General features: G+C 45.0%; 2 protein-coding genes across 21 annotated transcripts in view; one reads left to right on the top strand and one right to left on the bottom strand.

Moving 5' to 3' along the window:
- Nucleotides 1-3,765: 3,765 nt before the first annotated feature.
- On the bottom strand, nucleotides 3,766-12,454 carry ERP29 (endoplasmic reticulum protein 29). 2 transcript variants are annotated; one of them, XM_003483432.4, is made up of 3 exons: nucleotides 12,179-12,454; nucleotides 6,691-6,829; nucleotides 3,766-4,578 (listed from the first exon to the last, which is right to left on the bottom strand). In XM_003483432.4, the coding sequence occupies exons 1-3, from the start codon at nucleotides 12,320-12,322 to the stop codon at nucleotides 4,076-4,078; spliced, it is 786 nt and encodes a 261-aa protein (XP_003483480.2). In that variant the 5' UTR covers nucleotides 12,323-12,454; the 3' UTR covers nucleotides 3,766-4,075. The 2 variants fall into 2 exon arrangements, with proteins under 2 accessions (XP_003483480.2, XP_084851762.1); XM_084995636.1 differs by lacking the exon at nucleotides 6,691-6,829.
- Nucleotides 12,134-13,434, top strand: part of TMEM116 (transmembrane protein 116) — a 117,982-nt gene continuing 116,681 nt past the window's right edge. For 7 of the 19 annotated variants that reach the window (XM_005657328.4, XM_084995607.1, XM_084995618.1 and 4 more), the window contains exon 1: nucleotides 12,752-12,901. The gene's annotated coding sequence lies outside the window, so the exon portion shown is untranslated. Of the gene's footprint in view, nucleotides 12,531-12,751; nucleotides 12,902-13,434 lie in introns of those variants that run through there. The other 12 variants (XM_084995602.1, XM_084995608.1, XM_084995615.1 and 9 more) reach the window with 5 other exon arrangements.

Below are 13,434 nucleotides of genomic sequence, written 5' to 3' on the forward strand. Positions count from 1 at the left end.
CTGTCTGATCTGAATGATTAAGAGTCAGGCATGGAAAAAGGAATACAAGTCAAAGGTCTCAAGGCAGGAAGCTGCTGAGCATATTGTGTTGACTGGAAAAAAAGGAAAAAGCTCAAGTGCCCGAGACTTAATGAAAGGAGCAGAAAGGAGGTATAGATTAAGATAGTGGAGTTGGGGTTAGAGCAATCAGGATTTTGTAGCCAGGGGAAGGAATGAGATTTTTAAATTTAGTGGGAAGTTACTGGAGGATTTCAGGCAGGCTGACATGATTTATCTAAGGGTGTATGAACCTACAGGCTGAGATCAAAAGTTTATTCAGACACACAATACAGCGGGAAGAGGAGCTGTTTTTCCTCCTAGTTTTCTTTCTGTCGTATGATACTAAATGCCTTTCTTTGAGCCCTGAAAATCAGTTTTTGCCTGCTTATTGTTATGAATTAACTCTACCCCAACATTTTCTTAACAAAAGGGGGCACTTGGATATACCTCACTGTCATCTTTGACAGTCCCCAGAAGGTGGACTCAGGTTTATACCTGTTCGTATTCCGTTTTTGAGATTCCGTCACTGCTTCAATGCAGGTATGTATTTAATAGTAACAAGTGGAGGATAAGCAACCATGAGCCAAATGCTTATAAAAATTATTTGTGGGTAACTATGGCAGTTTATGCTTAAGGAGCAGAGTTTTTCAGTCTTAGCTTTCATGTATCCTAGTAAAAATGGGTTCCAGATAATGTACCATTTTACATATGAGGAAAGCAGTTAATTACAGATAAGCCTACTAAGCCTACTAAGTAAGGCAAGGGATGGATAATATTTACGCTCTAAGTACTGATGAAATGAGCTAATATATAGACACCCTCCCTTTCCCATCTCCCCATCTCACATTCTTTATCTTGATGGCCATGTGCGAATTCTCAGATTCTGTCGGTTCTCTATTGAATAATCAATCTCTCCTGAAGTAGTTCTAATGCCTCCATTTTGTGTGTGTGGCACCAATTATCAAGGACTCTAATTAAAATTATCCTTGGTACTTTTTGTGATAACTCGCCAAGTTTCTTATGACAGTTTTCTTCATTTTGGATCCAGGGGTTCATTTTGCTTCAGTTTATCTGGAAATTCCCTTAAAATGCATATTCTTGTTTGATTCCAGGAAGCCAGTTAGTCCATAGCCTTTGTTACAGTCTGATTAATAGCATCTGAGCTACATTATTAGTAATTTGATGCTAAGAAATAGAGGGAAGAAATCCACTTGATGTGTTAGGGAAGTTTTTTTTTTTTTTTTTGGTAAGCTTTTTATTTTTTCTATTATAGCTGATTTACAATGTTATGTCAATTTCTGGAGTTCCCGTCGTGGCACAGTGGTTAACGAATCTGACTAGGAACCATGAGGTTGCGGGTTCGGTCCCTGCCCTTGCTCAGTGGGTTAACGATCCGGTGTTGCCGTGAGCTGTGGTGTAGGTTGCAGACGCGGCTTGGATCCCGCGTTGCTGTGGCTCTGGCGTAGGCCGGAGGCTACAGCTCCGATTGGACCCCTAGCCTGGGAACCTCCATATGCCGCGGGAGGGGCCCTCAAAAAGCAAAAAGCCAAAAAAAACCCACAAAAAACAGCCCAAGAAACAGCAAAAAGACAAAAAAAAAAAAAAAAAAAATTACAATGTTATGTCAATTTCTGTTGCACAAGGGAAGATTCTTATGTGGTATATGCAAATCACTACAAACTGAATTAGAAACAAGATGTGTCTTAAATGAAAAATATTTGATGCAAAGAGCCTCTGATGTATGATAATCTAGTTCTGCCCAATAGCCCATGTTTCTTCAATTCAAGACCCTAGGCTTTTAAATGATGATACCCAATGAAGTAACCATGAATGTGCTGCCACTTTTCTTTCTTCTCACGATTGAGGATTAAGATGAGACCACTTTTGGGGACTGAACGAATTTAGTGTGAGTTCTTCTCCTACTTGTCATTTGACTTATTCTAACTTCCATAAAACAGGGGGTACTTTTTTTTTTGGCCACCCTGTGGCATATGGAGTTCCCAGTCCAGGGATCAGATCCCAGCCATGGCTGCAACCTATACCACCTATGTAGCAAGGCTGGATCCTTTAACCCACTGTGCCAGGCTGGGGATTGAACCTGCACTGTGGCGCTGCAGAGACACCACTGATCCCACTGTGCCACAACAGAAACTACACGACAGTAAATACTTAATTCTTTGGAAGTGACCCTGTTTTAGGTAGATGAGAAAAAACTAGAACAGCTAAAGCAAGTTTACTTGTGAGAAGCATCCAAAAAGATATTTCAGAATTTTCAATTAGAATTGAAATAATGAGTAGGGGAAATACTGAAATCATTGGGCCTAATATGTACTTAGTCTTTTGTCAAATGTTTAGGTATCTATGCTGGTTATGGGCAGATGTTTTAAGTCTGAACATTTTAATCTAATTGGTTTGAATTGTTAGCCTGAGCTGCCACAAACTGTTGTTCCGTCCAATTCAACAGTTTTGTTTCCAGGGATTTTAAATACCCAATCTGGCTGAAGTGGGGGAACATAAACAATTTAAGATTTTATTTGCTAACTCTGTTCAACATAAACTTCTTTATGTAGGTGCAGTCAGACATATTTTAGGAGCTGCAATTTGGTATTTTCAACTAGTTAAATATGAAAGTGTGGATGTTACCATAAAGCTTATCACTGCAGATAATTGCTTATCACGCCTGAGAAGAAGCTGGGACAATGCTCTCCCACTCTGCTTTTTAAAAATTGGTGATTACTGAGTAACTGACAGTGACAAAGTGACTTAGATGGAAAACAATCCTTTTCTAAAAAAAACTTTCAAATTGGACCGAATTTTTTTTTTTTTTTTTTTTTTTTGTCTTTTTGCTATTTTTTGGGCCGCTCCCGCGGCATATGGAGGTTCCCAGGCTAGGGGTCGAATCTGAGCTGTAGCCACCGGCCTACACCAGAGCCACAGCAACACGGGATCCGAGCCGCGTCTGCAACCTACACCACAGCTCATGGCCGGATCATTAACCCACTGAGCAAGGCCAGGGACCGAACCCCCAACCTCATGGTTCCCAGTCGGATTCGTCAACCACTGCGCCACAATGGGAACTCCCAAATTGGACCAAATTTTTTGTTGTTGTTGTTGCTATTTCTTGGGCCGCTCCCGCGGCATATGGAGGTTCCCAGGCTAGGGGTCTAATCGGAGCTGTAGCCACCAGCCTGCGCCAGAGCCACAGCAACTCGGGATCCGAGCCGCGTCTGCAACCTACACCACAGCTCACAGCAACACCGGATCATTAACCCACTGAGCAAGGGCAGGGACCGAACCCGCAACCTCATGGTTCCTAGTCGGATTCGTTAACCACTGCGCCACGACGGGAACTCCTAGACCAAATTTTTAATTAGCTATCTAAATCCAACTCTTAAAAAGCCCTATCAGAATATATTGGTAAAACTAAGAATCTGTTATATGTTATCTCATGGAGTATGGAAAATAATTATACTGGCCATTCAGTTTCAAGGACCAGAAAATGGGCAATACATTTTACCACCTGCAATCAGTCCACTTGGATTTGAACACTAGAAGAAAGTAATAAAGGTAGACCTTGAGCTGGGACTAGTTTTCACAGCATTACCAGGAGTCTGTTACTCTGGTAGAGCAGAGTCCATACCACCTTAGATTAAAAAATAAATTCAAAGGAGAAAACAGGTCATAGGCCCAAGTATAATCTGTAAAAGAAAACTGAATGGCTTTATGTCCACTTAACCAAAACACAGAAACTTTAATTGGATCAGAATTATACCTGTCAAGAACCTGGGCAGTATACTCTTCTTTATAGCACCAATTCCCTCTGAGTGTGGATTTCACAAGCCATCTGAGTAACTGCTTCAGCTATACCTGACTGGTTACAGAGATGTCCCAAGTGTGATCACAACAGCATCGGTACCCAGGCACATTCAGATTTGTTTAGTGCCACTTTTCCTAGCACTCCATTATATCCCAGGAGGGTCTCACAGCCAGCAGGTAACTGAGCCCTCCCACTCCCACCAAACCCTAGTGTGCTTTATCACAGCTCCTCCTTCTCAGCCCCCTTCTTCTGGAAGGCAGTCAAGATGTTTAAGCTCCTCTGGAGCTCTTCCTTCTTCCCACTGCTCATCTTGTTCTTCTCAATCAGCTTGGTGATTCGGGTCATCTCTGATGCTGGGAAGTCCTCACCTTGGTCTAAGATCTTTCCCATGATCTTAAGGTACTGCTCTGCCCACTTCTTCTCAGTCTCCTTCACACTTTTGAGGTTGTCCTGCCCCTGCCTCAAGAGGGTCTGGCGGGCTTCCACCCCAGAGGCCCTGATGAACTCCCCAGCAAGGGTGTCATATGCAGGCAGGCAACCAGGCATACCTAGGTAGATCCCATGTCCCTTTAGCCAGCGCTGGATGGCTCCAACTTTAACTGCCCCACTATATAGGATTGGGTTCTCAAAGTCCCCATCCCGGAAGAGGTAGAAGACCGGGTAGTTCTCTTTGTCCAGCTTGTATTTCTCACTCAGCTCCATATTCAGCTTGTCACCGTAATCTGTGAACAGAAACCAGAAATGAGAAGCAAGACCATGAGGAAGGCAGGGTGGGAAATTGCTATGAGTGCTATCTGAGCTGATGGGAAGAAGACTCTTCTTAGCAGTTTGAATTCCTCTTCTTCTACTTCCTAGCCATGTGGCATTACTTAATCTCTCTGAACTTCATTTTCCTCATTTGAAAATGGGAAATTCTGCATATTTAATATATACCCACTATGTGCCAAGGACAGTTCCAAGTGCTGGAGACTTAGTTGTGATTGAGCACATCAAGCCTCTAACCTCAAGGAGCCTATACTCTTTGAAGGGTAAGAAGAGAGATAATAAATGAATATATACGTGATTAGTGCCATGATGACACTAATCAGGGTGACAGGACACAGTGCCTGGGTAACAAGGCCTACTTCAGGTGGTCATGGAAAGCCTCCCTGTGAAGATGGCATGAGCTGAGGAACCTGAATATGAAGGAGCCAGATGTGTGAAGATGTGGGAAGAGTGTCTCTGGCAGAAAGGACTGCCAGTGCAAAAGCTGTGTATTGAGGGATTACAAAATGTAGCCTGGCTGAAGCTTCGTGAACATGTGGTAGGTAACGAATATAGTCCCTACCACATAAGGGGTGTTGAGATGACTCCATGAGGCGGTATATGCACTTAATCTGGCAGAGTTAAGTGTTTAATATGTGGTAGTTGTTAGTATTTGCTATGTCCTTCCCAACAGGCAGTAGCAGCCCCAAGGGTTGACACTAAGACAACTGGTTTCTTATACCTGGCCAAGACCACCTGTTACTGGGTGGTAGTATAGAAGTTTGGGGTTCTAATCCTAGTTCTACCACTTTATACTCTTGAGCAAGTTACTCTAAACCTTTTTTTTTCATTTGGGAGGCCACAGAACTTCCTTCAGAGTTTGTCATTAGGATGACATACTTGCAAAGCACTTATTTAGCACAAAGGCCTGGCATAGAGTAAACATTTGAGAAATGTCAGATCTTGCTGCTATTATTATTAAAGCTCCAAAGAAGTGGACTCACGGTTGAATCAGAATTGATGAACTGCCCTGGAGAAGTGTGACAGCCTTCTCTACTCAGGACCAGACTTAAGAGCTTAAGAAAGTGAGGCATCTCTGCTGGGAGGAAGCTAAGAGGGAAGAACCTGCTGCTTTTGGGAATACACACTTAGGTGGATCTCTGAATAAGCCCCTTCCTACCCTGTGGCCTGAGACAAGTCATTTAATAAGTTCCTTGAGCTTCGGTTTTCCTCAAGTATAATATGGAGATAAGGCATCTCACTTCTCAGGGGAGGTTCAAATGAAAATTACAAATGCAAGGTCTGCACATCTTTACAGACTAAAAAAACCACTATATGTTGGCAATTTTTTTTTTTGTCTTTTTGCCATTTTTTGGGCCACTTCCGTAGCATATGGAGGTTCCCAGGCTAGGGGTTGAATCTGAGCTGTAGCCATCAGCCTATGCCACAGCCACAGTCAACGCGGGATCCGAGCTGCGTCTGAGACCTACACCACAGCTCATGGCAACACCAGATCCTTAACCCACTGAGCAAGGCCAGGGATTGAACCCACAACCTCATGGTTCCTAGTCAGATTTGTTAACCACTGAGCCAGGATGGGAACTCCAGGTTGGCAACTTTGTTTCAAAGTTGTCACTATCATTAAGAGCTGTCCTTGGTTTAGCAGCTCTGGAGGTTTTGAACTAAAGCCCAAACCCAACAGTTTTGGTACAAAAGAGCTGAAATGAAGATAGAAGAACTGACTATTTGGTGGGAGGCAAGACATGTACTCACCCACCTTTGCCATCAGTCCCCTGTGAGAGCTTTAGGTTTTCACAGTAAGTTTGATGTCAGTGTATGGTGGAGGGTGAAGGGTCATGAATTTCCTCTCTTCAGGCACCTGCAAGGCTGAGCTGAGGTTCTGTGGTCACACAATCTGCTCAAGCCAAGCTTGCCACGGGTACCAGATTCCTTGAGAAGACATGACCCAATTTACAAGCCTCATGTATGGCTCAGATGGAAAGATGCTGGGTATCCCCCTTACAAGTGGGGAAATAATTCCCAGTTTCCTCCCTCTCTGCCCTCCCCAGTCATCCTGGACTTGTTCATACCTGAGATCCCCACTTCTGCCACCAAGAGATCATCGCTGGAAGCTGAGTTTTCAGCCAGACGCTTGAACTCATCCTGCTTCTCACCATAGGGATACTGGGTGTCAAACTTCACCAAGACAAACTTGCTTTTGGGAATGACCTGAGGGCAGACAGAGCTGAGCGAGTGGAGGGTTTCAAGGACCTTTGGGGTAGTTCCGTTTCCCAAGGGACCCCTGTTTAAGAAACAGTGGAAACCAAGCCCACAAGGGAGACAAGCTCTCATACACTAAGAATCATCCATTCATTCATCCACTGATTCATTTAACAATCTAGTGGTGTCTATGTTCTGGGCACCCCATTAGGTACTTGCTCACACTAATCAAACTGTCTGGAATAAACAATGCTCTAAATGTTCTAAGGCCTTCAGTGACCCTTTTGATAAGGGTAGGGAAACCCATCCTTAGCCCATACTATGTTGGCCCCTGTCATCCATCATCCCAGGGGGCCTTTCTGGGATGACCACACCCAACCAACCATCTATAAAGGAATCAGCATCACAGAGGATGCTTTTGCTAGGGGCCCAGAGTTTGAGCTCTGCAATTTCAGGGCTCAAAGGAAGTAGCTGAGAAGAAGTTGCTGACAGGCCAGGTTTGGGACAATGTCTCCTGCCTAAACCACAGTTCCCTGTAAGTTAGAGCTCTAGGACCTAAGATTGTCAGGATCAAGACTTTTATTTATTTATTTTTGCTTTTTAGGGCCACACGTGCTGCATATAGAAGTTCCCAGGCTAGGGGTCAAATTGGAGCTGTAGCTGCCAGCCTACACCACAGCCATCAACACGGGATCCGAGCCATGTCTATGACCTACGCCACAGCTCATGGCAACACCAAATACTTAACCCACTAAGCAAGGCCAGGGATTGAACCCGCATCCTCATGGACACTAGACAGATTTGCTACTGCTGAGCCACAACGGGAACTCCAAGACATTTAATTGTGGTAAAATTTGCATCATGTAAATTTGCCATTTTAAAGTGTGTAATTCAGTGGGACTTATCACCTTAACCATGTTGCACAACCATCACTAACATCTAGTTTCAAAGCATTTTCATCTCCCAAAAAGGAATCACATATCCATTAAGCAGTCATTCCTTAGTCTTCCTTCCCCCTAGCCCCTGGAAATCAGTAATTTGCTTTCTGTCTGCATGGATTTGTCTACTCTGATGGACTCGTATAATATGTGACTTTTTGTGTCTGGCTTCTTTCTCTTAGCATCATGTTTTTGAGATTCATCCATGTTGTAGCATGTATAAGTATTTCATTTCTTTCAATGGCCAAATAAATGCTCCGTTGTAGGGATACATTTTGTTTATCCATTCATTAGCTGATGGACATTTGGGTTGTTTCCGCCTTTTGGTTATTTGTGAATAGTGCTGTTATAAACCTATGTGTGCAAGTTTTTATTTGAACACCTGTTTTCATTTCTTTGGGGAATATACTTAGGAGATGAACTGTAGGGTGATAGAGCGATTCTATGTTTAACTTACTGAAGAATTTCAAGGACTTAATTTTGATGGTTTCTTCCAATGCACATATTTTACCTGATAAGCAGCCTCTGGTCAGCAGCACTGCTTCCCTTTCTCCTACGACTTTTATTTTTCTAATCAGAGTCACCACTGCTGATTAATTTTTCATCATAGGCAATCACCTGCATAATTATGTTGTTGTTATCATTCCAATTTTTGTTAGTCCTTCTTCCTTACTGTGTGCTGATGGCCATCTTGTTTTAGGTTTTAAAAAATATTTAGCAGTGCCTGAGGACACAGGGAAGAGGGATAAGGGACCAGAACAAGTAATCTTTAAGTGGTCACTGACCCCAAAAAGTCTGAGCTCTGGGGCCTAAAAGCAGGGAAGACTTAAAATATAAATCAGATCACATCCCTCTGGCCCATTTGGCCTTATTTCAGTTTAACACACCAAAATTATTCCATTTAGAGCCTTTTCATTTGCTGTCTCAGCTGGCTGGAGTGTTCTTTCCTCAGTTCTTTCCATAGTTGTCTTATCATACCAAGTTCAATTCAGATGAGCTTATAACATGTAATTCTGCTTCATTTCCATTGTACTGTATCATGCTAAACTTATGCTACTTTCTTCACTGCGTTAGTCACTCTGTGAAATCCTTATTGACTTGTTGTTGGTTTCTTCCACTAGAATATATGTTTATGAGAATAAGGAACTTGTATGACCTGTTTTCTGCTGTTATCCTTAGTGCTCAATAGTGCCTGGCATGTGGTAGATGGCCCAAAAATATCTGATAAATGAACAAGACTAGAGCAGGCTTTGGTAGCAGGTGCTACATGTCAAGCGGGAAAAATTTATTTATTTGCTTTTAGGGCTGCACACACAGCACATGGAAGTTTTCTTGCTAGGGGTCAAATCGGAGCTATAGCTCCTGGCCTACACCACAGTCACAGCTACACAGGATCTGAGCCATGTCTGCGACCCACACCACAGCTTCACGGCAATGCTGGATCCTTAACCCACTGGGAAAGGCCAGGGATTGAACCCCAACCTCATGGTTCATAGCCAGATTCATTTCCGCTGCACCATGATGGGAATTCCTTTCTTTTCATTATTATTATTATTTTTTTTTTTTTTTTTTTGCTTTTTAGGGCCATACCCACAGCATGTGGAAGTTTCCAGGCTAGGGGTCGAATCAGAGCTATAGCTTCCAGCCTACGCTATAGCCATAGCAATGCCAATCCTTAACCCACTAAGCAGGAAAAATTTTTAAAAGCACAACACAGGATAACCTACCTTCAAGGGGCCTACATTTATATAATGGAATAATATTAAGAATCATAATATTAATAATCATAATGCTGAAACAGAAATGAGAGGACTTCATCTTATTTTTCACTATTCTTGGCTATGGGCAGAATGGTTTTGAATGGCAAGCATTTACACAATGAATTTTCTCTTGTTCTTTTACTCAATCTGTACCTAACTGCTTTAGAAATTTCTTTCCTTTCTTCATCCTTAAAAAATCAGTTCCATGTAACCTACATTTAGGCAACTTGCTTCTTCAATGTACAGATAAATTCATTATTCATTCATTCACTGAATAAAAAGGTGCTAAGGATCTCTTATATGCCAGGCACTGTTCTAAGTGAATATAGCAGTAAAGAAAACAGCAGGTATTTATTTTTAATGATGGTAAGAGCAAGAAACAAAAAAGACACTGGAAACCACTGAAAGGCAAAACACAGAACAAGACCCCTGGAAATGGAGCTAACACTAGTTAGCTCCCCTTTTGTTCAATGGTGATGGAAGAGAGTGAGATTTATAAAGGGCTGGAGAAAATGTTTGTCCATTCATTCAACAAATTATTTTTGAGCATCTTCTATGTAAAATGTAACCTGCTAGGCTCCACAGATGATCAGTGAAAAAGATAAAGTAGTTCTTCACAAGTATATAACACTCTAGTGTGAGAGAGGAATGATACACTAGACAAGGAAAAAAGGTCAGTAATGAATGCTCTACAGTGAAATCAAACAGGGTTTTGTGAGTGGCACTTAAACTGGGGGAGGGGAAAATCTGAGAAAGTAACATTAAAGGCAAGCCTGAATGATGAGGAGCAACCAGCTTTTCGAAGATTGACCAAAGGTGAGTTCCTGTTGTGGCTCAGCAGGTTAGAACCCAACTAGTATCCATAAGGATTCGGGTTCAATACCTGGCCTCTCTCAGTGGGTTAAGGATCCAGCCCTGCCATGAGCTATGGTGTAGGTTGCATCACAGCTCGGATCTGGTGTTGCTGTGGCTGGGGCATACACCAATGGCTGCAGCTCTGATTAAACCCCTAGCCTGGGAACTTCCATATGCTGCAGGTACGGCCTTAAAAAGAAAACAAAAACAAAAAAACAAAGTTTGAGCAAAGAATGTTATAGTCACAAAGATCTGCCAGTGCAGAGGGCCTAAGGCAGTAAGTAATGAGCTAGGAATTGCCAAAGGACAGATGTGTGATACCTGTGGCTGGAGCAGAGAGGACAAAGAGGAGAATGGTTAGGAGATTAGAAGAGAAGGAAGCAAGGCTCAGATCATGTAGGACTTAGGGTACTGTGTAAATACCCTAAGCTCAAGAGTAAAAACAGGGAGGCCACTGAGGCTATTGTGGTAGCTGTAAAGATGGAGACGCAGCAACAGTGCAGTTTCTCCCTGAGTCACACTTGGTTTGTCACGTTATCTCATTTTCACCTATGGGTGGTAGGGGTGTCACTTTGCCAATAAAGACCTCCAAAGGGCTCTGCTGTGGCGTGTGCCTGACAACCAGCCAGCCAACCTACACTTTTTTTTTTTTTTCTTTTTAGGACCGCAATGCGGCATACGGAGGTTCCCAGACTAGGGGTGGAATTGGAGCTGGAGCTGCAGCTGCCGGCCTACGCCACAGCCGCAACAACACCAGATATCACGACACCAGAGCTCACTGGCAGCACTGGATCCTTACCCCACTGAGCGAGGCCAGGGATCGAACCCACATCCTCTGGGCACTAGTTGGGTTCATTATCGCTGAGCCACAATGGCAACTCCATACACCTACACTTTTACATTCTTGAAAATTTGCCTTGAATGAGTCACAGGTACCAACTTCAGGAACAGGAACCCTTTCGAAAAGGGGAAGAGTTCAATCACTTGAGATAGATAGATACTTCTTGGTTTCACTTCCCAGCAATGAGCATGGACTAAAATAAAACGCCTGGTTCTCTCTCAACACTTAGCTCGCCCGTCTCACAGGTGAAGTTAAGGTGCCAGTGGGTGAAGAAAGGTGAAAGATCAGGGGACTGGGACTGCATTCAGCTTTCCATATTTCCACCTTCCACGTACCGAGGCCAGGACCCCAATTCTGTGAATACGGAGGTGGGGATTGTAGCTAATCCTTCCAAGTCTTGACCTGATTTTGCCACCAGGCCCAAGACATTCACTACAGAGTGGTTGAACTGAAGCTTATTCTCAAAGCTTGCACTTTTTATGGAGAGGCAGAATATCTGGACAGTGGCTGAAATCCATGCCAAGGAAAGAGGGGCGCTGAAGTGCAGGTTAACAAGCAGGGTTTCCACCCCTGCCCAACACAGTGGCGTCCGCTTCGAACTGCCCTCCAGGTTTCTCTACTTTGGACCCGAGGATTGGGCTCACCTGGCACCTCCCTCTTCCCACAGGTGATGGGAAGGGGCACCCTGCTCCCTCAGCTCCATTTCTGCAGTTCTTTTGCAAAGGAGGAAGCAAGTATAAATATTGCAAAGGCAAAGGTGCGTGGTGACCATGGATCATGCATGCTCCAAGGCCAAGATACGGCCTCGGCCCAAAGTCCACCAGCCCTGCAAGGCGGTGGGAACCCACGAGATCATTGCTACAGACCACCTCCCGCCAGCTAGCTGTACCCAGCGTCCCCCACGGGTGGGCGCTGCCCTAGGAGCTCTGGCTGCACCTGCGCGCGATGTCCCCCGCCGCGTTACCTTGTAGAAAGTAATTGTATCCAGGGGAAGGGCGCCCTTGGTGTGCAGGCCGCTGCCGCCTTGCGGAGCAGAGAGAAACAGGAGGAACAGGAGAAGGGGAAAGAGTGGAGAGAGACAAGCAGCGTGGGGAATGGCGGAAGCCATAACGCCTTATTCTGGCAGTAGCTGCTGAAGCAGAGGAAGCGTGGAGTCGGGAGTCACGTGTCTAGGAGGGCCGACTCCGGCGCGCCTACGTGTACTAGCCGGCAGGCTCTCGGCGGCCTAGGGTGAGAGGGTGGGGCCTCGTGAGGGGAGAGGGGGGAAATGGAGCTGCTGCGCGTGCGTACTCGGCGAAAGCCAGCTGGGGCCTAGGGTGATTGGGCGGGGCCAAGTGGCGGGGAGGGGGTTGATAGTGTGGGGCGTGTGGGGGAGGGGCCGGAGGAGGAGGGGGCGTGTGGGGGAGGGGCCGGAGGAGGAGGGGGCGTGTGGGGGAGGGGCGGAGGAGGAGGGGAGGGAGGAGGAGGGGGGCGGAGGAGGAGGGGGCGGAAGGACTGCCGCGCACGCGCTCTCTGCGAGGCTTTCAGCTGGCCTGCCCCTTTCCCGTCATCCTCCGCCAGAGGAGTGGCGCGAAGCGCGTGCTCGGCGTTTTTATGGCCCTTGGGTCGCGTCTTTCCTTCTCTTCGAAGATGACGAAGCCGGCCGGCATTTCTTCTTGCCTTTGGTTGGGATGTGCTACTACCTTTGGTTAGTCTGTCAGGCCGTCTGACTGTGCTACTGCCTCTTAGTTGGCACGATATTATGTTCATTCAGTCGTATTCGGCTCCCACCCTTAGGCGGTAGCTGAGCTGGTGTGTGAGACGAGGCTCTTGTCAGTTTGGCTGTCAGGGCCTCCCCTACCCCTGACCAGCCCTATATGAGGCTTACTCTGTGGTGCGTGCTTCACCAGGGAGGCTCCAGGCTCATAAAACTAGGCTTCCCTTATTTTTAAAGTCCTAATAATTCTGTTGAACAGGTGTTTGTTCAGCATATAGTTTATACTAGATCCCAGGTTTGCTTGCAGGAATGCAGAATGGAGATGAATGAGACCGAACTCTGTACTGAACGAACTCAGTGGTGGGGCAGGAGGAGTCATGGAAATAGTAATAGAAACGTTACAGTGTAATTGGTAGAAAATAAGACTGTATTACAGGCTCATGAAAGCATAAATGGTAATTCAGTCAGTCCCGCTCAGTAGTGTTAGGGAAAGTAATAGACAGGAGGTGACTTTTGAGCTGGAT

The sequence above is a fragment of the Sus scrofa genome, chromosome 14 (genome assembly GCF_054392235.1).
Source record: "Sus scrofa isolate SSC_HxYL_T2T_F1_AM1 chromosome 14, Sscrofa_HxYL_maternal_Yorkshire_Landrace_v2.0, whole genome shotgun sequence".
NCBI classification, from domain to species: Eukaryota; Metazoa; Chordata; class Mammalia; order Artiodactyla; family Suidae; genus Sus; species Sus scrofa.